The sequence below is a fragment of the Acanthamoeba castellanii genome, assembly GCF_000313135.1.
Source record: "Acanthamoeba castellanii str. Neff unplaced genomic scaffold scf7180000084753, whole genome shotgun sequence".
Classification (NCBI taxonomy): Eukaryota; Discosea; order Longamoebia; family Acanthamoebidae; genus Acanthamoeba; species Acanthamoeba castellanii.
Genome location: NW_004457538.1, coordinates 303,308 through 326,862, shown reverse-complemented (window position 1 = coordinate 326,862; position 23,555 = coordinate 303,308). Strand labels below are relative to the sequence as shown.

At 54.2% G+C, this 23,555-nt stretch overlaps 8 protein-coding genes across 8 annotated transcripts in view; 5 read left to right on the top strand and 3 right to left on the bottom strand.

The window, feature by feature from the left end:
- Positions 1–2,180, top strand: part of ACA1_199780 (Hypothetical protein) — a gene marked incomplete at both ends in the record, with an annotated part of 2,884 nt that extends 704 nt beyond the window's left edge. Inside the window, 8 exons of the mRNA XM_004341738.1 lie at positions 174–318; positions 438–504; positions 607–719; positions 919–980; positions 1,132–1,244; positions 1,544–1,787; positions 1,924–2,033; positions 2,104–2,180. Coding sequence (XP_004341786.1) covers positions 174–318; positions 438–504; positions 607–719; positions 919–980; positions 1,132–1,244; positions 1,544–1,787; positions 1,924–2,033; positions 2,104–2,180 — 931 coding nt within the window. The remainder of the gene's footprint in view (positions 1–173; positions 319–437; positions 505–606; positions 720–918; positions 981–1,131; positions 1,245–1,543; positions 1,788–1,923; positions 2,034–2,103) is intronic.
- A 454-nt stretch (positions 2,181–2,634) lies between these two features.
- On the bottom strand, positions 2,635–4,478 carry ACA1_199770 (uncharacterized protein; the record flags this gene model as incomplete). Its single annotated transcript, XM_004341737.1, has 7 exons — positions 2,635–2,666; positions 2,963–3,044; positions 3,136–3,263; positions 3,325–3,370; positions 3,897–3,995; positions 4,064–4,162; positions 4,311–4,478. 7 exons carry the CDS (start codon positions 4,476–4,478, stop codon positions 2,635–2,637), a joined length of 654 nt encoding a protein of 217 aa, XP_004341785.1.
- Positions 4,479–5,369: 891 nt separating this feature from the next.
- ACA1_199760 (uncharacterized protein) lies at positions 5,370–6,082 on the top strand (the record flags this gene model as incomplete). Its single annotated transcript, XM_004341736.1, has 4 exons — positions 5,370–5,435; positions 5,487–5,796; positions 5,830–5,921; positions 6,059–6,082. The coding sequence occupies 4 exons, from the start codon at positions 5,370–5,372 to the stop codon at positions 6,080–6,082; spliced, it is 492 nt and encodes a 163-aa protein (XP_004341784.1).
- Positions 6,083–7,695: 1,613 nt separating this feature from the next.
- ACA1_199750 (uncharacterized protein) lies at positions 7,696–9,605 on the top strand (the record flags this gene model as incomplete). Its single annotated transcript, XM_004341735.1, has 8 exons — positions 7,696–7,787; positions 7,856–7,898; positions 8,211–8,296; positions 8,401–8,481; positions 8,770–8,831; positions 9,021–9,132; positions 9,270–9,382; positions 9,523–9,605. The coding sequence occupies 8 exons, from the start codon at positions 7,696–7,698 to the stop codon at positions 9,603–9,605; spliced, it is 672 nt and encodes a 223-aa protein (XP_004341783.1).
- A 780-nt stretch (positions 9,606–10,385) lies between these two features.
- ACA1_199740 (CBS domain containing protein-related, putative) lies at positions 10,386–12,902 on the top strand (the record flags this gene model as incomplete). The annotated part of the gene is made up of 10 exons (XM_004341734.1): positions 10,386–10,463; positions 10,675–10,747; positions 10,894–10,996; positions 11,081–11,140; positions 11,339–11,445; positions 11,631–11,809; positions 11,930–12,017; positions 12,102–12,215; positions 12,316–12,401; positions 12,741–12,902. 10 exons carry the CDS (start codon positions 10,386–10,388, stop codon positions 12,900–12,902), a joined length of 1,050 nt encoding a protein of 349 aa, XP_004341782.1.
- Positions 12,903–14,855: 1,953 nt separating this feature from the next.
- On the bottom strand, positions 14,856–16,703 carry ACA1_199730 (dihydrofolate reductase; the record flags this gene model as incomplete). The annotated part of the gene is made up of 8 exons (XM_004341733.1): positions 14,856–14,928; positions 14,990–15,012; positions 15,154–15,221; positions 15,314–15,394; positions 15,477–15,606; positions 15,920–16,042; positions 16,246–16,345; positions 16,426–16,703. The coding sequence occupies 8 exons, from the start codon at positions 16,701–16,703 to the stop codon at positions 14,856–14,858; spliced, it is 876 nt and encodes a 291-aa protein (XP_004341781.1).
- A 174-nt stretch (positions 16,704–16,877) lies between these two features.
- Positions 16,878–19,469, top strand: ACA1_199720 (pentatricopeptide repeat domain containing protein; the record flags this gene model as incomplete). Its single annotated transcript, XM_004341732.1, has 11 exons — positions 16,878–17,268; positions 17,441–17,487; positions 17,584–17,783; positions 17,895–17,937; positions 18,109–18,169; positions 18,304–18,405; positions 18,529–18,711; positions 18,806–18,889; positions 18,982–19,052; positions 19,125–19,199; positions 19,317–19,469. 11 exons carry the CDS (start codon positions 16,878–16,880, stop codon positions 19,467–19,469), a joined length of 1,410 nt encoding a protein of 469 aa, XP_004341780.1.
- A 280-nt stretch (positions 19,470–19,749) lies between these two features.
- Positions 19,750–23,457, bottom strand: ACA1_199710 (phosphate transporter, putative; the record flags this gene model as incomplete). The annotated part of the gene is given in 14 exon segments (XM_004341731.1): positions 19,750–19,892; positions 19,957–20,083; positions 20,095–20,188; positions 20,337–20,448; positions 20,599–20,731; positions 20,941–21,149; positions 21,376–21,455; positions 21,635–21,740; positions 21,841–22,020; positions 22,159–22,395; positions 22,517–22,621; positions 22,731–22,883; positions 23,094–23,199; positions 23,389–23,457. The coding sequence occupies 14 exon segments, from the start codon at positions 23,455–23,457 to the stop codon at positions 19,750–19,752; spliced, it is 1,854 nt and encodes a 617-aa protein (XP_004341779.1).
- Positions 23,458–23,555: the final 98 nt, after the last annotated feature.

Below are 23,555 nucleotides of genomic sequence, written 5' to 3'. Positions count from 1 at the left end.
CCTGTGGCAGCAGCCTCGCTTGCTCAAGTCCACCGTGCGCGCACTCATGACGGCCGGGAGGTGCGCATCCGTGCGACACACACGGACACACACACACACACACACACACAGACACACACACACACGCCAAGGGGAGGAGGTGGTTTGCGCCGTCACGTGTCGCTCACGTCCAGAGGGGGCTGCCGTGCTCGCCGGTGCTTCACCCTCTCCCCTCCCCAATTCATGCAGGTGGCGGTCAAGGTGCAGTTCCCTCAGCTGAGGGAGCGGTGCGAGGGCGACGTCTCCACGATTGCATTTCTCGTCGACGCCATGCGCAAGGTACTCCCGCCAGCCGTCACTTGTGGAGAGAGGGAGAGGAGAGGGAGAGGAGAGGGAGGGAGGGGAGAGAGAGGGAGATGGCTGGTCGCTGCTGACTTGCGCGTGCGGGCCACGTGCAGATATTTCCCGATTTTGACTTTCAATGGCTGGTCGGAGAGTTCCGCTTGAACCTGCCCCTCGAACTGGGTACGCCTGGCCACCCCCAACCCTACCCCGTCTCTGCCATCTCTCTCAACTTCTTTCATTTCCCCCCCTCCACCCCCCATCCGGCGAATCCATCAACACAAGATTTTGCGCACGAAGCCAAGAATGCTGAGAAGACAGCGAGGCTGTTCCGCGAGTTCCCCGACGTTACCATCCCCCGCATCCACTGGGTCCTGCTCCCCTCCCCCAATCCTCCCGTGCTTCTCTCCGCACGCACGCACGCACGCACGCACGCACGCACGCACGCACGCACGCACGCGGATACCCAAGTGAAAAGGTAAGCGGGGTCTCACGCGCCGCGTTCTCACGACTCCAAACTCGTGCTGCGTGGTGTGTGACATCAACGCCGTTGGACTGCACGCATGCACACCACACCACACCGCACCACATACCCAGGACAAAACGACGAGCCGGATCCTCACGATGGACTTTATTCACGGCGTTAAACTGGACGACAAGTACGTCGTGCCACCCCCCCCCCATCCCTCATCCCACAAGAGGACCTGCTCCTGCTTTCCTTTCACGTGGCCCCCTTTTGCTGTTTGGCGTGTGTGTGTCGATTCCTATTTCTATTGCATCTCGCCCTCTCTCCAACGAACGTGCATGTAGGGAGGGTATCGCGCGGATGGGTCTGTCCACGCATAAGGTGGCGGAGCTGCTCACCACGGTGTTCTCCAAGCAGATATTCCTCGACGGCTTCGTACACTGCGACCCTCACCCCGGTACTACCCCCCTCCTCTTGATTAAGAGGAGATTTTATTTTTTTATCATCATCATCACCATCGTGCGGGATGGATTGCTGGCTGGCGGCGCCGGGACAGGGTCCTTCCCTGCTGGGCTCAACGTTGATCGCCCCTCCTGTCTCGCTTCTCCAATTCCGTCGTGCCCGTCATGCCCGTGTGCCCCGGGGTGCTTACTAATTCTATTATTATATATTGTTATTGTTCTTGTTCTTGTTCTTGTTCTTGTTCTTGTTCTTGTCTTTTCTATTCTATTATACTGCGGCGGGTGGTGGGCGCAGGTAACGTGCTCATCCGCCGTCTGCGACCGCACGACCCGAGCTCGGACGACCCGGAGCTGGTGCTGCTGGACCACGGCCTCTACCGGGAGCTCGACGACGAGTTTCGGATCAACTACTGCAACCTATGGGTGGCCATCATCCACGCCGACGAGGCCAAGATCAAGGACTATGCCCGCATCCTCTGCGGACCGGATGCCTCCTACCAATTGTTTGCCTGCATGCTCACAGCGAGAGCCTGGGAGAGGTACTGTCTCCCCCTGCACGCACGCACGCACGCACGCACGCACGCACGCACGCACGCACGCACGCACGCACGCACGCACCTACACAAGCGCCTCTTGTTCGAGTCAAGCGGGCTCATGTGCGAGACACCCCATTAGCGTGAAGGAGCTGGACCGACCGATCACGCAGGAGGAGAAGAGGCACCTCATGTCTGACGCCGCGGATCGGTTCAAGGAGATCAACGACATCCTCGCCACCGTGCCCTCCCGTACGCCACCCCACCCCACCGCACCACCACGCCACGTGCTTACCCTGTCCTCCTCTACACCACTATGCAGAGCTGCTGCTGCTGCTGAAGACCAAGTACTCGCTGCGCAGCCCTCAGGTGGCGGTGGCGGAAGTGCTGGTGGCCTGACCCTCGTGTATGTTGTGTGTTGTGTGGTGTGTGTGTTGGCAAGTGATCTGCTGCGAGCGCTGAACAGGGACCTGGGCCATCCGGTGAACACGTACAGCATCACCGCCAAGTATTGTGTGAAGGCTGTTCTTGCTCACTCTCTTGAGATGGGTGCGTGCTCCTCTCTGTGCGGGGCTGGTTTTTTTGTTTCTAATAAGATTGCCCTGGAAAGATCCCTCGTGGCGACACAGGGTGTGGGTGCGGTGGGAAGCAGTGGCCTGGGCAGTCCAGATCAAGGCCACTGAGCTTGTATTGCGACTCCTCAGCTTCTTTTCCCATCTCTTTGGAAGGTTCTACCAGTGATGAGCCACTGGTTTTTGACACCCTTCTTGGGAGAAACCCTTAGTTGGGGTTCATAACAGCAGCTACAAAAAGGCAAATTTAAGAAAAGCATGTTATTGGCACCAAACAAGTGTCAACCCCTATAGAAGCACAGCCACTGGACATCTGTGGGGCAGCTGGTGGATGTCACACAGTGATTCACTGGATGCATGATGGGATTCATTGGATATTTATTAACAGACTGATTAATATTACTTCTGCAAGGGGGCAAGGGGATTTGGAGTGTTTTTTTGGAGGTGTGATGGTTGCTGCAAAATAAGAAAACAGAAGATAAAGAAAATTGTGGTGCTGTGTGGGGGGGTACCTGTGTGGCAAATGCAGCCATGCTGCAGTCTGGGCTGCTGTAGTCCAGGATGTGATGTTGGATGGGTTGGAGTGAATGAGGATGCTGTTGATAGCACTTGTGATGATGTTGGTCTCAGATTCATTCAGTTGTGCAGAAGCTCCATTGATGTGGTAGCTGAAGTTGAGATGGAAGCAGGCCTGAAGTGGAGTAGCACAAAGTGGAGTGTAGTTGAGAACACTTCAGGGAATATTGACTACAATGAAAGAACTATGCAAAAGGAGAACATACCCACTCTCCAGTAGCCACCTTGTTCTTGAGGTGGATGAAGTCCCTATCCATGAGGCATGTAGCCACCTTTCTCACCTTGCTCAGGAACTCAACACCTCTCTGGCAGGCAATGAGGAGCTCCTTGAAGGCTGGAAGAGAGTACAGTCAGCACAATGGGATAGTTATAAGAAATACTGGTGGGGAGCATACCATTCTTGCTGATCTTGTACTTGTTGCCTGCTTGGATCTGCTTGTGCTGTTCAGTTGAGATGTGCTTGAGGCATGAAGCAGAATTGGATTGGAAATTGAGTGATTGTGAAGATAGAGGGGCGTGATTGGCATGGGTTCTTCAGATTTGGCAGGGAAAAGCCACCATGCAGTCTGAACATGATGATTGCCAACAATGATGCAGTACTCAGGCATCCCATCTTTTAGGATGCACTGAGAGGGAGGCAGCTCTTGAACAAGCAGATGCTCCATTGTCAGAACGCCCATCTCATTCATCAATGTTGAGAGAACTCTGTGTCCTCTAGCAGTCACCAACTGATGAGTGCCACTCTTTGTCATTTGGTTGATGTTGATTGTTGCAGTGTTCATCTTCATGTGATCCACACAGAGGACACCATAATGCTTGAGCAGGGCCTCCTCTGGAGGCATGGAGAGCTCCTCTTCTGGGCTAGGAGGAGATGAATTAGCAAACATTCTATCACATACATGTACACAATAGAATGTCCTGCAGTTGTGGTGCATAATTGGCTTCACAAACAGTATGAAAAGCATACCTCCTTCAGGAGCTTCCACAGCTCCTCATCAGTTGCCATGGCAGTTGGCAGGGTTACTTGCTCCTTGCTGGCAGATGTTGTTTGGGCTGTTGCATCAACCTGAAGAAAGTACAGGATTGGTGAGATTTATAAAGGACTACATTTCATTCAAAATCAAACACACTTACCTCTGGTGCTCCAAGCAAATCTTGTGACATCTCCATGGTGGAGCTGGCTCCAGTGGTGCTATTTTTTTCAGCTTCTTGCTCTTGAGTCTCAGGTATGGTCTGCTGAGTCAAGAATGAGCTTCATTGATGAGAATATATCACATACACAATAAATTACTTATATAAAATGGTGGTTATAATTAATTATAAGAGTCAATATTGTTGAATAGAAACTACTTTCATTAAACAAACTGTGCTATTGACATACCATGCACATGTTTTGAAGTTCACTGAGGCTCTTCTTCTTGAGGTCACTCTCCTTCCACTTCTTCCACTCCAGTTGCTTGACCATCCACTTGGCAAGCTCAGCTGCATTGTGGCAGGTCATTACCATGGACTGAATGCCACTTGCAGACTGGGTAAGGTTGTCACTCATGTTGTTGTGTGTAGGTTGGAAAAGAATAATGACCATTGTACCATGTTCAGCCTTAAAAGGACTACACTCAACCAATGAGCTTTTTTGCAGACATTTCTTAAAAAGTGTTAGGCTCAAGGCCACCAATGGTGACAGCCCACTCTGAAATTTCACTGTCTTCATGGGCAAGATGTCATTGGCTGCTGGTTAAATTCTAGACTGGTTTGTGTTGAGACTAACTTCAATTCTTATCCTACCCTCTCACCCCACCACATCTCTCAACTGCTCACCCATGGAAGCATTGGATGGTGATCCTGGTTTGTCCCATACTTCTTTTTGATTTTTCCTGTAATTCTTGACCTTCTTTATCAAAATTTTGATGTACCAAGTGAAATTCTATTTATCATGACAATATGTAACCTGTAGTTGTAATTCCTATTTTATCATCACATACACAATGATTTAACTATGTTCCCTCATTCTGGATGTGTGTGGCAATGATACTGGTTAGCTGGCTACATCCAGCCAGCAGATCATGGATTCAGTGGACTGCTGTACACCACAGCCAGCAGTGAAAGTGCTTTCAACAGTTGAGGCATTGGACTTTAATTGGATCATTGCAAGTCCCTGCTGTTCTGTGCTCTGTCTGTGCAAGTTTGATGTATCACATATATGAGCATGCTGCATCTGATATCTTGGCATGACCCAGGCAGCTTCACACCAATGGCTGAGGACATTGATGGAGAACCAACCACTCCACCATCAACTCTACCATTTACATCATCAGATAATGTCCACACCACAGCTCATTGGAGATAGCTTCCTCACTACACTAGTAGCATGTTTGCAGGCAGGCATTCATGCTTGCTTACAGAATCTCCAAGAACAAAATGGCCAACTTCTCCATTGTGGATGTACCTACACCAGGGCCAGTTCATGTACATGCTGGCCTACTGCCACTGGCTGGTGTTAAACAAGGTGTTTTGATCAATCACCATATCCTTCCTGCCTGTGGGACACACCCACAAGGATATTGACCAGATGTTCTCAACCTTTGTGATTGGCATGAAGTATAATCCATGGGTCATGACTGTCAAGGCTTTCAAGCAAGGTCTGCAGGACTGGTATTCTGCACCCCACCTTCACCCTGAGCCTATATTCCTTCTTGAGTGCTGGGCTATCAAATCCTCGCTGGATCCCTATATCCATGGTGTTCAGGGAACCTCCAGGCCTCATGTCTTCCACTTCTCCTGTCACAAAGAAGATGTGCAGATGTTAATGAAGGACTACCATTCCTCTGCCTCTCCATGGATGGGTCCCTATTCCTTCCTCAACCTCTGTCCCTCTGACTCTCCCCTTCCTCTTCTCCCAGCTCAGCTCAATACCGCCATCCTCAAGGATACCCTCTCTGCCCTCACTGAGCTCAACAATGCCCAGGCCATGAAGAAATCCTACCAGGATCTTGTCTCTCTCTTCAATAGGCCACCTCCAGAGCAGCTCACCAGTGACCCATTTGGCTGGGTTTATGGGTACAAACATGCTCAGAATGACCTTCTCTCTGACCTGGAGCCATTGGATCAGCCCATCAATGCTTCCATCAGTCTCACTGGAAGTGCTACACTTGAGCTGACATCAGTGAAGCCAGATGATGGAGCCATTGTGGCAATTGTGGGTGAGAAAGGAGCTGTGTGGCTTGGTGTGGTCAGTTGCACTACCTGTGCATGCATCTTCCTAGACTGGCTGGATGAAGCAATGGATGGGTCCTACCACTTGACTGCTGACCCACCCACCTCTTTCTCCTACAATTCCCTCATGTGTGCAGATGTTGCACTGGATCTCAACAACCAGATGAGACCTGTGCTCTGGTCACAGCTTCTTAGCATGTGGAAAGACTGGCCTGATCTGGATGAAGACTCCAGTCACCTTAGCCCAACCTGCACTGAAGAACTGCCTGATCATGAGCCACTCAAGGAGGGAAAAAGAAGGAAGTAAGTTGTTGGTGTTGCATATTGCACACAGCACCTGCGGTTTGTTACAGCGCCCCACGTATGGCATGTTGGGCTGACTGGGTGAACCTCTTGATGTACCTTTTGAACCTCCATGACAAGTGCTCACTCCAACCCATCCCAAAAGTTGTATCACATACACATACACTACAACAAAAACTGTAAAACTGGATGCTTACTCTATCATGTACATACATGATGTCTACACATTCAAACTACCATTTCTTTGTTTATCACAGACGTGTTGGCGCAAAGTAAAATCTGACTCTACCTTGTTTTGTGTCAGTGCTACTTGGAACAACCTCAAAATGCACCTTGCTTTTGCTTTCACCCCCTCCATCAATTCCATAATCAGTGGCCAACATGGTGCCCTCACTTCCAGTTCATGTACAACCTCACACCATATTCAGTCAGTTGCACTCACAGACAGAACTTCATTCTTCACATTTGTGCTGACTCCATTTCACACTGCTAAAATCACTTTTAACTCCACAAATTCCAAGTTTTAAAAAAATCATTTTCATCTCAAGTCTCTCAATATCACTTATATGCAGCAGTCTAGCATGTCAAAATCACATGTGCAGATCCAAATCTTCCAAACTGCCCTATAAATCAAAAATGTCAAATCTCACACAATTTTAGCACAACAAAAATTCCACCGTCATTTGTGACCTCTCATTTCAAATGACCACAAGTTATAGACTAGATTGAGTGGTGATGTTGGTGTGGTTCCAGTGAGTGGTGTGACCCATCCAGATGTCTGCAAGCTTGGCAGGTCAAACACCAGCAGCAGCTTGGGGGGATACAAGGAATGTGGTGAATTTGCAACATGGGCAGAGAGAGAGCAATTATTGGCCAGCCACAGTAATCAATCTCATGTCCCTTGCAACATTGATCTGGCCTCATGCACTACCTCCACAAGGATGAGCACCTTGATCCAGACAACACTCATGAATTTGGTAACATTGATTCATACAAAATGGTGATATTGCAAAAAGTTAGCAGATCTAACAGAATATGGCCCTACTTGCACTGTAGCGTCCTTTGTTCACCTTGCTCACACTCTTCAGCATAGCAGCATTGCATGAAAGTGGCAGATAATGCTGACTACTTTGCTCTCCTTTGCTGGTGTGTAGCTCCAAAAGCACAACTCATTTGAATTAAAATTATCAGAGAAAATATTTCTGTGCAGAAAATAAAGAGAGAACAAAACTTATTTCTCTACTTGAGCAATGTCTTGGACCAGTTGGCTGAGCTCGGGCGATTCGTCGGCTCGAGCGCGTAATCTGACTGGCGCACATATCAGATGGGCTGCAGTCACGAAGTACGAGTTTCTGCCAGCAATCACTTTGATGAGGTGTTTATCTCAATCTTAATCAATGTGGTGTACAGTCACCCACAGATCGCACCCTACTTCAGTGCAGCCTTTCGCAAGGTACTGTCAAGTCCCTCTTCCGGCATCATCACAAACAACAACCAACGGAAGGCTATGGTCGAGGGGGGAGCGAAAAGCATCGCTTTACCTAGATATTTCCTTCCCAGAGCAAACCACTACTTGTAGTGGTGTCCCTTCCCCCCCCCCCGGCCGTCGCATTCTGTGCGGCGGTGCGGGCTTGCGGGCGCAGGCTGCATGCCGCCCAAATCGCGCGCTGCCCCTGTCCGCCGGACACACGACACACACACCGGCACGCACTGGCACACGCCTCTCCCCTCGATGATACTCACGACACCGCCCACCACCCGCCAGGACAAGGCCACCTACGCTGCCATGTCCTGTGAGGCCGATCTCGTGGCACTGGCCGAATGTGAGTACAAGAACCCTCACGACGACGGGTGAGGCTCCTCCTCCTCCTCCTCCTCTCCCCGTCCCTCTCCTCCCCTCTCCCCTCTCCCCTCTTCTCACCTCTGCGCGTGGCGTTGGCCCGTGGGGCGTGCAGCAAGTGTGAGCCTTACCGGTTGCGCTCGCTTCTCTGCATGGAATCTGTGGTCAACCCCGCGCGAGCGGAGCAGTTCACCACGTACGCACGCACCACCTCTCCTGTCCTGTCCTGCCCTTGCCTCCTCGCCCGAGGATGGTTCTTCTTCTTCTTCTTCTTCCTTCTTCTTCTTCTTCTTCGTTCTTCTTCTTTCCTTCTTCTTCCTCTTCTTCTTCTGTCGTCGTCGTCGTCGTTGTTGTTGTTCGTTCTTCTTCGTTCTTCTTCGTTCTTCTTCTTCTTTCTTCTTCTTCCAACCCAGGGCCAGGGCGAGGGTCTGCTCCTTTCTTCTCACCCCCGCTCGCCTGCCCGCTGCTTTTGCTCCGTTCGCAGGTGCCTGAGAACGGCCGGCAACCCGAGCGCGGTCCAGGCGAAGTGCATGCCCATCTTCGAAGGTGCCTTATTACCACCAGCCACCACCAGCCACCACACCCCGTGACCACTTTCTCTGTTATTATCCGCGCACCCCCGCTGCAAGAGACGCGCTTGGCGCAGGGAGCAGGGAGTCTTCCTCCTCCCTTCACTCACTTTGCGAAACAATCTTTCTTTGTGTGTATCTAAATATTTACGATGATGTACCACAGACGTGCTGAAAGACCTCGAAAAGGCGTCGGAAGACGCACCGCTGCCACTCACTCCACAGGAGAAGCAGGTCGTCCAAGAGTGTGATCAGCCTGACAAGGGCGAAGAGGCCAGGTACTCCTCCCTCTCCTCCGCCTCCTCTTTGTGGCTGGCCGGTTGGTTGTTTTCCAATAGAGGCGCGCGTGCCACAGCCCCGCAAGTCTCTGACGACCTGTGTGTGTGTGTGTGTGTGTTGTGTTGTGCCATGCTAGGATGGAGGAAGGTATGGCGTGCTTCATTCCTCGCGTGTGCGCCAGCCCCTACGGCAGCTTCCACTCGTGCGTGGAGGCCAATGGCGGAGACATCGACAAGTGCGTGCCGGAGGGTAAGTAAGCACCCTCCTCCTCCCCGCCCCCGATCCGGTGAGCGGTTGTGACGGCGGGTGGAACGGGCAACGTAACAACCACCTTACACCACCATACACCGCCCACCCTACACCACCCTCCATACACCACCCACCACCAGGCCAGCAGGTCATGGAGTGCTGGGGCGATTTCTGTGTGCGCATGTACCGCGATCAGAACGTGGAGACAGCTGCCGACCACTGAGGCGCCGCCTCCTGCCCTTCTTCTGCCACAAAAATGTTTGGGGATTTGAAAAAAGTTGGAAAAAACAAAAAACAAAAAACAAAAAACAAACCAACAAACCAACAAACAGCCGGAATGGAGCAGCAGGCGTGCAGGGGAGGAAAATGGTGGTCCGCCACCACCACGGCCCCCAGGAGGAGGTGGGGGTGGTGGGTCCTGCTGGTGCTGGTGCTGTGTCTCGGCGGCAATGGTAATGGTGGGGTGGCCGCAGAGGAGGAGGAGGAAGGCCTTCTTACGTGCCGCCCCCACGGTGACCTGCCTGGGTATGTTCCATCGTATTGCACGGCCTACCCCCCCCAAATAGCCACTCACCCCCTCCTTTGGGGGGGGGATGGAAAACTGACGGTAGCGCTCAGCACGCGCGCATGAAGACTGGGTCCTACCCTGACCGTGGTGGTGGCTGGTGGTGATGGCTGGTGGTCCGTTGGGCGGGCGGCAACGACTATGAAAGGGGCGCGGTGATGTGTGGAGGTGAGCTGTTCGTGCGCGAGGAGGGGGCTGTGGACTCGCCTCTGCTCTATGGCGCCTACTGCGCGATTGTGCTATTCCTCGTTTGCACCGCCGGTGCGTGCTCCTCCTCCACCACCAGCCACCACCAGCCACCACCAGCCACCACCAGCCACCACCACCTCATCCCTGGAAGCGGCGGCGCGGCGGCCCTCTTCGGCGCGGGCTAGATGATGCTGACGGTTCATATAAATATATATTCGCGTCGACGCAATACCGCCGCCGCCAGGAGCGATGTCAGGGCTCACTATTGGGCTCATGGGGCTGGACCTCACCCAGCTCCGCATTCTCGAAGCGTCGGGCACAGAATCCGTACGCCCACACCAGCCACCACCACCAGCCACCGCCACCGCCACCGCCAGCCGCCACAAGCCACCGCCAGCCACCACCACCGGCAGATTGTTGGCGAGACCCCCCCCCCATCCCGTTGGTGTCCCACCCACCCTCAGTGCCTCACTACTCGCTCGTGGGTGCTGGCTCTGGCTGGTGGATGGTGGTGTGGCGCGTGTCTCGTCAACTCCAGGAGAAGCGGTATGCGGCCAAGATCATACCCGTGGTAAGCAGGCATCACCTGTGCCTCGTCACCCTCCTCCTCGGTACTCGCCCTCCCCTCGTCCCCCCCCCGCAACACAATGGGAGGCCTAGTGCCGGCTCCGTCCGTGCGCGTGCTCACCTCCGCTTGTGGGCCGTCGTCGTCGTGGCTGCTGCTGGTGGCTCGCTGGTGGCTGGTGACCCACGAAAGCCAACGCGATGGCCATGGAGGCACTTCCCATCTTTCTCGATCGGTTGACTTCGCCCTTCCTCGCCATCATCATGTCCGTCACGTTGGTCCTCCTCTTTGGCGAGTACCCCACGCCCACGCCCACGCCCACTCCACCCCCCCCCCACACTGACGCCTCCTCTTCCCGCGGGGTTGGGGGGGGTTACAGAATCATTCCGCAGGCTCTGTGCTCCCGGTATAGCCTGGCCATCGGGGCACACCTCTCAGGGTACGGTACGCCTGGGCGATTGCTTGATTCTCTCAGATAACACATCTGTCTATCTGTCTATCTACCTACCTACCTACCTACCTACCTACCTACCTACCTACCTACCTACCTACCTACCTACCGAGACATGCCCTCCCCCACAACCTGACCGCGTGTCATCCCCATCTCGTGTGGTGGGAGGGGGGGGGGATTGCGCAGGCTGGTCAAGTTTTTGATGGCGGCGTTCTTCATCGTCGGGTTCCCCATCAGCAAGCTCCTGGACTGGCTCTTGGGGGACGAGCACGCCACCTACCTGCGCCGCGCACGTACACCACCTCTTCCCCTGCATCCGTCGTATATATGACGCATTTATGTATCGTGTCACGTGTTGTGGGATGCGATCGCGTGGGATGCGACGTGCTGCCGCAATGTGTTTCAGTGGGGGGGGAGGGGCATTTTACTTACCTCCTCCCTCCTCCTCCCTCGCATCTTGCGGTTGGCGAGAGAGCAGAGCTGAAGGAGCTGGTGCGGATGCACGGAGAAAAGCACGCCCTCGACGAGGAGGAGTCAACCATCATCATGGGTGCTCTCGAGATGATCGAGAAGAAGGCCGAGGACGCCATGACGCCCATTGAAAATGCCTTCATGCTCGAAGAGACCACCCTTCTCGACCCTGACACCATCAAGCAGGTCCTCCTTCGTCCCAACTGAACGCCGCGAACCTCACCGCACATCACCTCACTCGCCCTCTCCGCGGCGCGGTGGTGGTGGTGGTGGTGGTGGTGTGATGATGATGATGATGATGGGCAGGTGATCAACACGGGGCATTCACGCGTACCCGTCTACCGGGAGGACATCCAGCAGGTCGTCGGTCTCTTGCTCACGCGCAGGCTGGTCGGTATGCATACGCGCCATCGCTTAGCGTCGCAGTGTCAGAACCATTTTTTACTACTACTACTACTATTTTTATTATTGATGGCAGGGGTGGATGGCAACGCGGAGAAGCGCGTGTGCCAGCTGCCGTTGGTCGACATGCCGCTGGTGCACGCGGACACCCCGCTCTACGACATCCTCAACCAGTTCAAGAGCGGCAAGAGTACCATACCCTCCTCACTGCTACCAGCGGGCTGGGGTTCCGCTGCTGCTCTGACAATGTCCCTGCCTCTTGTACACGCATCACCGTGGTGACGCATTAGGCCACATGGCCATGGTGGCCAGCATCGACAGCCAAGACCTGATCGGCATCATCACCCTCGAGGACGTTTTCGAGGAACTCATTCAGGTACTGCCCGACCGTTAGCTACACACGCGTGTTTTATTATTGGGTCTGCGTGTCGTGTCTGAAATGATCATGTGTGTCGATCTCGAGTACTCCTGCGGCGTGTAAGTGTCTGATTAGACTCGTTGTGTGTGTGAGTGTGTGTGTCGCGTGTGTGTGTCATGTGTGTCGTGTGTCATGTGTGTGTCATGCATGTGTCGTGTCGTGTGTGTGTGTGCCGGTGTGTGGTGTGTGCGTGTGCGTGGTGTGTGGTGTGTGGTGCGTGCGTGTGCGTGATGTGTGGTGTGTGGTGTGTGGTGCGTGCGTGTGTCGTGTGTGTCGTGTCGTAAGTGTCGGGTGCAGGGAGAGATTGTGGACGAAACAGACGTCTATGTGGACCACAAGAAGCTACAACTCGCCCACATGCTGCGCTCTTTGGACGCTCCCCTTCAACGTGCCATTCGTACCAGCATCGAAATGGAACGCCGCGCCTCCCTCGACCGTCGTGAGAGGTGTGTCCTTTAGCTCCCTTCTTGACCTGGGGAAACCTGATTGGCAATTAATTCGCAGGCGTGTATGTTGCAGGGGCTGCCCTCGGAAAGAGGGACGGCGTAGTCTGTCTCTCAACGAGTTCAACCAAAGCAATCGAGCACGCAGGGCAAGACCTGTCTCTTCTATCGAGGCAATATGAGGTGGGGGAATTGTATGAAACAGCACCAGTGGGACAGCTGCACGAGTGCTTGCTTTTTCAAACCCCCCGTCCGTGAACACAGTGAGCGATTCGTTTCGCATTCGTAGCAGAGTGAGGACGGGAGACCGCGAATCGGACGATCCTCAAACGCATCGCTCATCCGTTTTAGAAGCGTGTGGTACCAGCATGCCAAAACCGGGGAGCTGAGTGCGGCGCTTGTTGGTGGGGGGAGGTGGTGTGAAGGTGAGAGGAGAAAAAAATAATAACCGTCTCTCACCATCCCCGGGATTTGATCCAGCCCGCCCTGGGGGCGGAGTTTTGACTAAGGTTTCTGGCGTTAGCACCACACGACAAAGGGGATGCAACGAAAACGAGTAACACTCGTTAAACGCGTTTAACTAGTTTAAAGCGTTTAATCAGTGTTGCCACAGGTGGTTTGTGGTCATTTTACTCGTTTTTTAGGCGTTTTTTTACTCCTTTAACGCGGGTTTTGGCCCGTACATCCATCGTTTCGACAAGTCATTTTTCCCTTTTTTCGAGTGTAAACCATTCACATCTTGAATTAGCCACTCATTTTATGAGTTGCAAGCTCATTTTACTAGTGTGCAACTCGTTTAATGTGTGTCCAACTAGTTTTACGAGTGCACAAGTTAGTTTTACTCAGGGGATGGCTTGTTTTCGACATCGCGACCTCCCGCGGACATCGCGATCATCCGCGGATAATCGCGACCTCCTCGCGTAACACTCGTTAAACGCGTTTAACACTCGTTTCAGGGCAGGGCGTTAAACGAGTTTAATCAGTGTTGTACTAGTTAAACCAGTAGCAAACGCGTGAAACGAGTAGAGAACGTGTGAAACGTGTAAAAACCGCGTGGAACGAGTAAAAACCGCGTGAAACGAGTAAAAAACGAGTAAATAACGAGTTAACTATAACGAATGTTACTCGTTTTCGTTGCATACCCCGATAGAAGCTGGAGAATTCGCTTGGCTATTGTCTGCTCAACGTGAATATCACATGGCAGCTTTAGTCTCCTTGCGCCCCACCTGCTTGTAGTAGTCTTGTGCGCCGTGCTCGCGCAGAAAAGTTCACTTTCAAAAAAAAAGAGGGAGGACTTGAATAAACCTAGCTGTATGCGTGTCGTTAGACCAGTTCAAACGAATCGCTCCTTTTTTCCACATTCGAACGAATCGCTCATTCATGCTTGTTTAACATGGCTGATCGATCACACAGCAAAAGGGAGGGTGATGGTGGGGTGGTGTTGGTATCCCTCAATGACCAGATCCTCGTAGACAAAGCCTATCAAACGAATATATTTCTTCAGTAAGCCATGTGGTGAAGGGTGGGTCGGTCCATCCATACCATCAATGTTCTGGCCTCTGTCTTTGATGTGGAGCTTTGGGAAGGGATATGGAGGACGCGTGAGTTGTTCTTTCAACCCTGCACAATAGTTTTGGTGAGACTGATTTCTGGGTGCATTTGGCTTGCTGTTGGTACCTTCAATGTGGCTTTTGTACACATGTGCATCACCAATTGTGTGTACAAACTCACCTGGGATCAGGCCACATACTGTAGCATGGTGCAGAAGAAGAAAGTCTAGAAAGGTCAGTGCTGTCGATCAGCTGCTGGGTTGGGACGTTATTACCATGAGCGACCAAGCAGGTCAGCAGGGAGTACGAAGCAATGTTGAATGGCACGCCTAGTCCCATGTCAGCAGAGCGCTGATACATCTGGTGTTGGTTTTGCCAGTTAACACACAAAAACGTGAAACGCCAGCATTGGTTGGGCTTTACCTGACAAGAGAGCTCGCCGTTGGCAACGTAGAACTGGCAAAACATGTGGCACGGAGGCAACACCATTTCCTGCACAAGCAAGGGTCGTTGTAATCGGCTCTCCAGGGCGGAGGGATGGGAGTCTCCTTACCTTGAGGTCTGTCGGATTCCAGGCTGACATAACGATACGACGCGATGTGGGATTATGTTTGATGAGTGCGATGCATTCGGCCAACTGGTCATGCCCTTGGCCTATTCGCGGTGTAAGAATGTTACATCATGTGTGAGGGGTTGGACAGGCCAGTCGTCGGTACCCGAGTAGTCGGTATGCATGTCCACGTATTTTGCTCCCCAGTGCCTCCACTGGAAGCCATAAACGGGGCCTGGGCCATTGTTCCAACAGTGAGCCAGCCAGCTGTGCACCAAATCGAAGAGAGAGACGAGACGAGACGAGACCAAGGAGGGGAGACTGTACCTAAGTCTCCCTCTTCTCTGTGGCCAAGTCCGCACTTGGCGAGGAAGTCCTTGGATCCGTTCTCCTTCCAGATGTTGACCTCTGTACCAGGACAACGCATCCCCAAAGAAGGTAAGCCACCCGACCTGACTTATAGAAGCAGCTGTGCCGAAGCTCATCGTACTTTTGGTTGCCAAAGTGTTGGCATTCGTGCAGCCCGACACGAACCACAGGAGCTCCTCGGCCACCCCCTTCCACCACACGCGCTTAGTGGTGAGGAGAGGAAAGGTGCCGTCCCGCAAGCTAAACCGCATCTGACACCCGAACCGAGAGAGAGTGCCTGTGCTTCCAAAAGGAACGGATTTGTGTTAGAGAGGGTGAGTATGTGTGAGCGAGCGAGATGGTCGGCAGATCGCCTAACCGTGATGGGGGAGGTGAGCACCAACTCCCGTCCTGTCGTCTCTGTCGTTGCCATGTTTGATGATCGCGTGCACAAGCCGAAGGTATTGCTCTTCTTCATGCGGCCCAACGGACTTGCTGCGTACATACCGTAAAAACTGAACAAAACTCGTGCCGAGTCCTTCAGCTTTTAGGCCGCTTTTCGAAGAGAAGGCGAGCAGTGATTACCTCATACGTGACGCCCTTTTCTTCATGCGCCTTCCCTTGCTCAGGATAGCTGGCGTCGAGCTTGAAAGAGTGCGGATCAATCTGCGGAAAGAAGGTGTCTACCTCGAACTCGGGAGACGTGATCTGGAGGAGAGGGGGGGGAGAGAGTCTTCAGACACGACTAGACTGGGCGAAACGACCTTGGTCGAGCAAGACTGCCGGACGCACTTGTGTAAGGTAAATCGCCTGGCAACCATTATGCTTTATGGCTTCCGCGTAGACTTGAGCCCCACCAATAACGAACACCCTTTCGACCTGTTATGTAGATTAGCTGTTGGCTGTCCTACCTTTGCGGAACCGGGTGGCCAAGTTTGCACCTTCTCCATGCTCTGGATGGCCAGGAGTGCTTCGTCAAAACTACTCGCCACCACCACGCTGTCGGGCAAACTGCATGATGCGAAGAGTGTCCCAGAAAGTGTCAAACATGTTGAGCATTATTAAACGCAAAGAGAGGGATGGAAGCACACCTGACACAATTACGATGCTGGTCGCGCGAGAGTACGATGTTGACCCTGCCCTTGAGAGGTCTGAATTTCGCGGGGATCGACTCGTAGGTCCGCCGGCCCATAATGACCGCGTTCGAGTGGTCATCGTTTGCTGTTTTGAGAGTCAAGGCCTTGAACCTGGCCATCTCCTGAGGCAATTGCCAGGGCAACTGTCCTGCCAGCCCGATTCCGCCATTGACAGACGCAGCCACCACGATTTCGAACGGCCGAGGGGGATGTACGGGAGTTTGCGTATCCATCATCGATCCCTACGCGGCTTGGTTAGAAAGCAGTGCTCCTGCCAATCAACCGTGGTTTCCTCTCCCGCCAATTTGCTTCCCATGAATTTCTTACACCCTTTCTCTTCTTTTATTTTGAATTATTCATTCCCGACAAATCCCAAACGGATAGCAATCCTCATCCTCCCTCAGGCCATGTCCCGCTTCTCCGCCTTTGGTCGGCGCGCGCCCGTGCAACTCCTTCCCTCGGCCATGCGGATCAACGGCAACAGCTTTTGGCTCGCGGGTCGGCCGAGTATTTGCGGTAATGGAGCGAGCTGCGGACTTCAGCTACTGTGCTCTGCCGCTTCTGTGAGTCGTTTCTCTTCGACCCACAGCCTCGCTCAAAACGATGTTCTCTTGGAGAGTCAGCAATTGGCGAAGCAGGGGAACTTCAGCAAAGCGTCCGAATTGGCATCTGCCTTCGTTAAAGAACATGAGGCCCTGCCCCTGGAGTCTGCCACCTACACCGCCCTTATTGACGTGTTCGCTCGCGCGAAGCGGCTCGACAAAGCGCACAGCCTGCTGCGCGACATGGAAGCCAAAGGTGCCCCAATCCCATATCTTTTTCTTTCAAGGAAATTTGTGCAAATCAATCAACCTCCATTGCCTGGTTTCTTTTTCTCTATTTAAAAGAAAATGTAAAAATGATTATTAATAAGTAATAACCACAGGTGTGAGCCCCAGCCTTGCCGCATGCATTGGGGTCGTCCGAGCAGCAAATCGGCCCGATTCAGTTGGAGTTGCCGATGCTGTTTACGACAAGGTGCTTGCTTTGCTCTTTTTGAGGGTTGGTTGTTTGGTTGTAAGCAACTCACAACGTCAACACACACACACACACACACCCCGTTGTACCTTGCAGCTCGTCGACGAGGGGGCAACTTTGGATGCGGAGTTCTACGACGCCTATATCTCATCTCTCGTTGGTGCGCGCAAGTTCAGGCGGGCCCACCAGATCTATTTCCACATGTCCAAGAGGCAAAAGCTACCGGCTACCGCGACCACCTACAAGAACTTGATCACCATTTACGGTGAATCCAAGCGCTGGGACCTCGTGCAAGAGTGCTCCCCTCCTCTCATCCTCGCAGCTCCCTCTTTCGTTACTGCTGCTCTGCGCGCGGTATTACCGCGCACTGACGCTCGCACACTTTCTCCCCAACACTGCCACTTCAGTGTTCTGCGCAAGATGGCCAGCAGGAACGTACTTACGGAGGCGGTTCATTACAGTGCTGCCGTCCTGGCAGTTGCGAAGGTCTCGTAACACACGACACGACACGACACGACACACACGACAGCTGCCTGGACTCGGTTGCGACCGTGTCTGGTGAGCTTCTCCTCTTTTCTTCTCTTCTCCCACTGACTGAATGACTGAGTGCCGCGGCGGCAGGCCGAGGGAATTGACGAAGCGTTCGCATGGGTGGAGCGTTTGGGCGCCGAGCGGGAGAAGTGTACGTCCACGCTCCCCATGGGGATGCACAATGTGCATCATCATGCGGTGCGGGTGGAAAGAAGTGCACCGATCGGATCTGATCGCCGGCACGCTTCCCCCCCCCCACCCACCCACCAATCACCGCAGATCCAGCTCCGAACGAAAAGGTCTACAACTCCTTGATCGAAGCGTGCTGCCTCGACGCCGACACCCTCGATCGTAGTTGGCGTGCGCTGCGAAACATGAAGAAGGCTGGTACGTCTCCATGCCCAATGCATTGGGAGTGAGCCAGGTCTTGCTCGAGCATAAAAGCCACCAAGCAGCTTGCTGACCCATCCTCCCGTGGCGGGTGGCGGGTGGCGGGTGGCGTAATATCAGGAGTCCGGCCCTCAACTCGCACCTACAATGCCATTCTCGCTGGCCACTCCAAGTTTGGCCGCTCGGGTGAGATAAGCACCGTACTGGAGGAGATGACCAAAGACGAGGTGCCCAAGGACAGCTACACGTACTCCCTGCTCGTGCGGGCCTACGCCAGCGCCGCCGACATGCGCAAGGCCTTTGGTACGCGGCACACAGCACCTGCTGCCAAACGGCAACGTTCGGTTCTCCTCCTCCGCCCGGCGCTCATATACTCCTCCCTGAACCACGAATACAGATCTCTACAGCGACTACAAGGCGGCCGGCTTCCCTCCGCGCCACGACCTTTGCAACCACCTCCTGAACGGCCTCCGCCAGCAAGGTACGACACTACTAGTGTAGTAGCTTTGCCGGGACCCGCACTTCCGCCACGCCCGCTCTGACTCTCACCCCCCCCCAATTCCACAGTGGCAGCCCACACCTCGCACGGTGAGCAGGGTGCAGACAGTGCGTGCCAGGAAGGAGTGAGCGAAGCCCTCGCCCATGTATGACTGCCACATTTCACACGACACGCAACACGCAACACGCGCTTGCTCAACTAATAATTTGTGTCTCAGGCCGATGCGCTGTTTGACGAAATGGTGCAAGCCGATATGCAGATAAATGCATTTAGTTTCTTCAACCTGATCCAGGTACGGCGTATCCGGTCCAGGCCGCCTCCCCACACCTACAACCTCGCACTGCCTCTCTTCCATTGCCATGGCTAACGTGGATGTTATTATTATTATTATTTTGGTTTGATTACAAAGGCGAACCACCTCGCACGAAACAACGGCAAGGCTCTGGAACTGTACGACGAGATGAAGCGTCGTGGCGTGCAACTCAACGCACGCTTGGTGCACCTGATGGGTGCTGTGATCGCTACGGAGACAGACCGCCTCGTCCTCAATGGCCAGTTCTGAATTCAAAGTTGTTTTTTTTGCTAAAATCAAAAAAAAAAGGATGAGCGTGTCGTTCGTTGTACACCACGAGGCTGATGATTATTGTGTCATTATGACAATAAAAGAAAGCAGCACCACAATAAATAAATTTCAAGCACCTGTCTGCCCACAAGAAGGGCCATCACCAAACAAAGGTGTACTGGAGGACGATGAACACAACAGCACTCACCATGCCGCAAAACGGTACTGTGCAGACCCACGCCTGCCCAGCCATTATTATTAGCCTTTGCAGGTGGTGGCTTCAATGGGAGAGGTGAGGTACCAGCCACATCCGCAGCAGTAATCGCCAGTTGATCGCCTTGAATCCGTTGGCCAGCCCCACCCCGAACACCGAGCCCACTATACAATACGTCGAGTTCATGTGCAGCAGCAGGAACTTGCTCCCTGTCACCACATCCGCGTGAGCATTGTGCTAGACACATGCGTAGGGGGTTGTTGTCGCACGTACCAACAACAGCAGCTACGGAAGAGCCGAAATCTACGTTGAAGCCTCGCGATGGCGTAATCTGGGAGGTCGAACGTTGTATATGGGCAATTTGGAAATGGGCCTCGTTGAAGAGGAGGAAGGAGAAGGCCTTGGCCGTACCATGGTGCAGTTGTATCCGATGCTCTCCATGATCTTGTAGCCCCATATCGACAACCCGAAGAATATGGCCACGGCACCCACGCCCAGTATCCACCTGTGCGACGACACACGTGGAGCACAGCACAAGGGGGACAATGAAGGGACAGGCGTCAGCGCACTGTGGCTCCACAGGAGAGAAGAACTGGAGAAAGCTACAGGGGCAAGGGAGGGAAGTGTGTAAAAGTGCTGACCAGGGGAGAGACGGCTCCTGCTCAATCAGACCAGCCCCGCCATTCTCCAGGTCGTTGAACAGTGCCAGTATGATGACGAACGGCGCGGACGCATTTGAGATGTCGATGGATCCATGCGCGAATCCTACCACGTGGTTGGTTGGTTGGTTGGTTGGTTGGTTGGTTGGTTGGTTGGTTGGTTGGTTGGTTGGTTGTTAATAAGAGGAACGGAAAAGCTTTGTTGGTCACGCACCACCGCACACGCTCACATCGAACACCAGGTTGCGATATGTACCTGACACACTGGCGGAAAGAATCTGCAAAAACGAGAACAGATCCTCGGTGCGTGCATCAAATCCTTCGCTGTGGGCATAGAGCTCTTCGTTTCTTTTCCTCCGTTGCCCCTCTTCCCAATCCTCGACCGGTTCCTGCAGGTGAGGAGTGAGAACGGTTCAGAGGTCAACCACCCGGGTTGAGCCCGAGCGGAGTAGGTGGGCTCATACGAGGCGGAGACGAGCTAATGAGAGGGGGGAGGGAGGGAGGCAAGCAGAGGCACACACACACCACACACACACACACACAGAGAGAGAGAGAGAGCGCACGCGCGAGAAGCGAAACAGGGCATCATGGCACGTACCCCGCTCTCATTGCCCATCAGTTCCTCCATGTCGTCGTCCGTGCTGTCCAAGATGGGGACGGTGTGGAGATCCATGGACTGTTGTTGGTCCATGAACATCGGCTTCTTAAAGAAATCGGGTCGGTCGGCCATCATGTCGTTATCGCTGTCGGACGACCCTAGGCCTTCTCCATCGCTGATGTCCGACGCGTAGCCATGCTTGCGTGTGCCTGCCCAGCGCATCACGCAACTCAGTACTCCCCCCCCCCGAGGAAGGAGAAGGGGTGAAAACTAAAAAGGGGTGACGGAGGCGTGGCGGTGGTGGCTGGCTGGCTCGCTGGTGGCTGGTGGCTGGTGGCTGGTGGCTGGTGGCTGGTGGCTGGTGGCTGGTGGCTGGTGGCTGGTGGCTGGTGGGTGGCGGCGGTGGCTGGTGGTCGTGGTGGCGGGTGGTGGTACTTGTTGGCGAGTTGTACACATTCGTCAAAGCAGCCTTCAGCGCCATCTTATGTTCAAAGAATTTGGACACCACGTAGTCCCTGTATGACGGCGCGCCCACACAGGACACATGCACACGACGCACGCACGCACGCACACACCACACCACACCACACCAATAAAAACCTTGAGAGGTCAGGGATCGGAGGTCACGCGCGTAATCAGGTGAACCATGAACCACGCGAGAGCGGGAGAAGGGGCACGAGAGGCAGAGAGGCACCTGAAAAAAGGAATGCGCATGCAGCAGATGATGAGGGCTCGAGAGAGGCCTTCATCGGACGCCTGGATTTCTTCAAAGGCGTCTTCGTCAAAGCTCGTTCGCTTTCCTGCGGCAAATCACCACGTGCACGCGACGCCCAATGACAGAGCGTTCGCTCGTATCAGTGCGGTCCGGTGGTGGTGGCAGTGTCTGTGTCTCGCACGTACTCTTGTTGTTGTTGTTGTTGTTGTAGTAGTGTTTTCGTAGTTCGCCCTGTTCGTCGTATTTGTTGTCGATCCACTGCCACAGGAGCGGTACGCCCAGAAGCCAGACCACAAAGAGCGTACCGAACCCGATCGCTCCGCACACGCCCAGGATCACCGTGGGCGTGTACTGCTTGTCCCAGCCTGCCCCCCCCCATGGACCACGGAGCGACACCACACCAGCCCCCCCCCACGGTTGTGAGGAGAAGGGAGAGGGGGGGGGAGGAAACCGCCCGCTCGCACGCGCTTGAGGCGGCAGGAAAGGAGAGCGGCCATACATACCGAGCCCGGGAGAAGCTTTGTAGACGAAAAAGTAGGCGAGGAAGGCGACCGTGAGTCCGTAGAAGAAGGGAAGCGCGCGAAAGCCGTGCTTGAGGGAATTCTCTCTGCGTAGAATGCACAGCCGGATCACCACGAACAGCACCAACGACACCGCTGCCGCTGCACATCCGTCCTCCGCCCCCGCCCCCCGATACGTCGAGCCAATCAGTCCCTGGTGGGCCGCGCTGCAGGGTCCTTCTACTCGAAGACCCACCACCGGCCACCACCACCGGCCACGATAGAAAACGAGGACCCACCCTGCCGCAAGCAGATGGATGCACAGCAATGGGTGGGGGGAGGAGGACATGTAATGCCATACCAAGGAGCGGGGAGGTGACAGTGGAGAGCATGATGCGCCCGACGCGCCGCCAATCAACACCGGCCATTCCCTTTCCCATGACTGTAAAGCCGACGATGCCCCCAACTACACGCACACGCACCACCGCACACGCACAACATACGCAACATGCAACCCGTTGTGAGACCCTGATGAGCCCGCCCCGGGCGTGCTGCGTGGAGACGTGTGGTGGTACCTATGGCGTGGGCCGTGGAAATGGGCAACCCGAGGGAGGTGCTGACGGCGAGACAAAAGAGGGTGCCAGCCAAGGTGGAGCACATTCCCAGCATCAGCTCTGTCGGTTGCCCATCGAAGACGCCGGGCACCATCCCGCTCTTGTTGTACAAATCTGCACCACCACGACCACCACCGGCCACCACCACCAGCCACCACCACAAACCACCATCACGCACCACCACCACCACCACCCACCGACGGTCAATGCAGTACCCCCCCTCGATCCTTATCTTTGGCGTGGCATGTCTGGCGCGTGGAGGGGAGAGAGAGAGAGAGACTCGTGCCAAGGGGCACGGTCGGTCGTGGCTGGCGGCCAACGTACCAACGACGTCCCTTCCCGTGATGACTGCGCCGGCACATTCGACCACAAAGGCCAGCATGATGGCCTGCCCCAAGGTGAGGGCCTTCGAGCCTACAGAGGGTCCGAACTGAATGGAAGAGCACGTCAGACGGCCGCTCGACCACACACGACACACACACGCACGCACGCACGCACGGCAAAAAGACCGCGTGCTTTCCTCCTTTCCCTCCGAGACAACACAACACCCTCCGAGATACAAAACACACACAACACACAAAGAGAGAGAGAGTTCACCAAGGGCCAAGGGGGGAGGTACCGCTGTCGCTACGTCATTGGCCCCAAGTCCCCACGCCTGTGGCTCAGCGACTGAGTACAAGTGGCTCATCGCGGCGCAAGAGAGGGCGTACCACAAGGAAGGCCAGAAAGGCGCCAATTACGACAATCCACCAAAGCATCGCGGCAACGCAAAAACGAACGATCAAT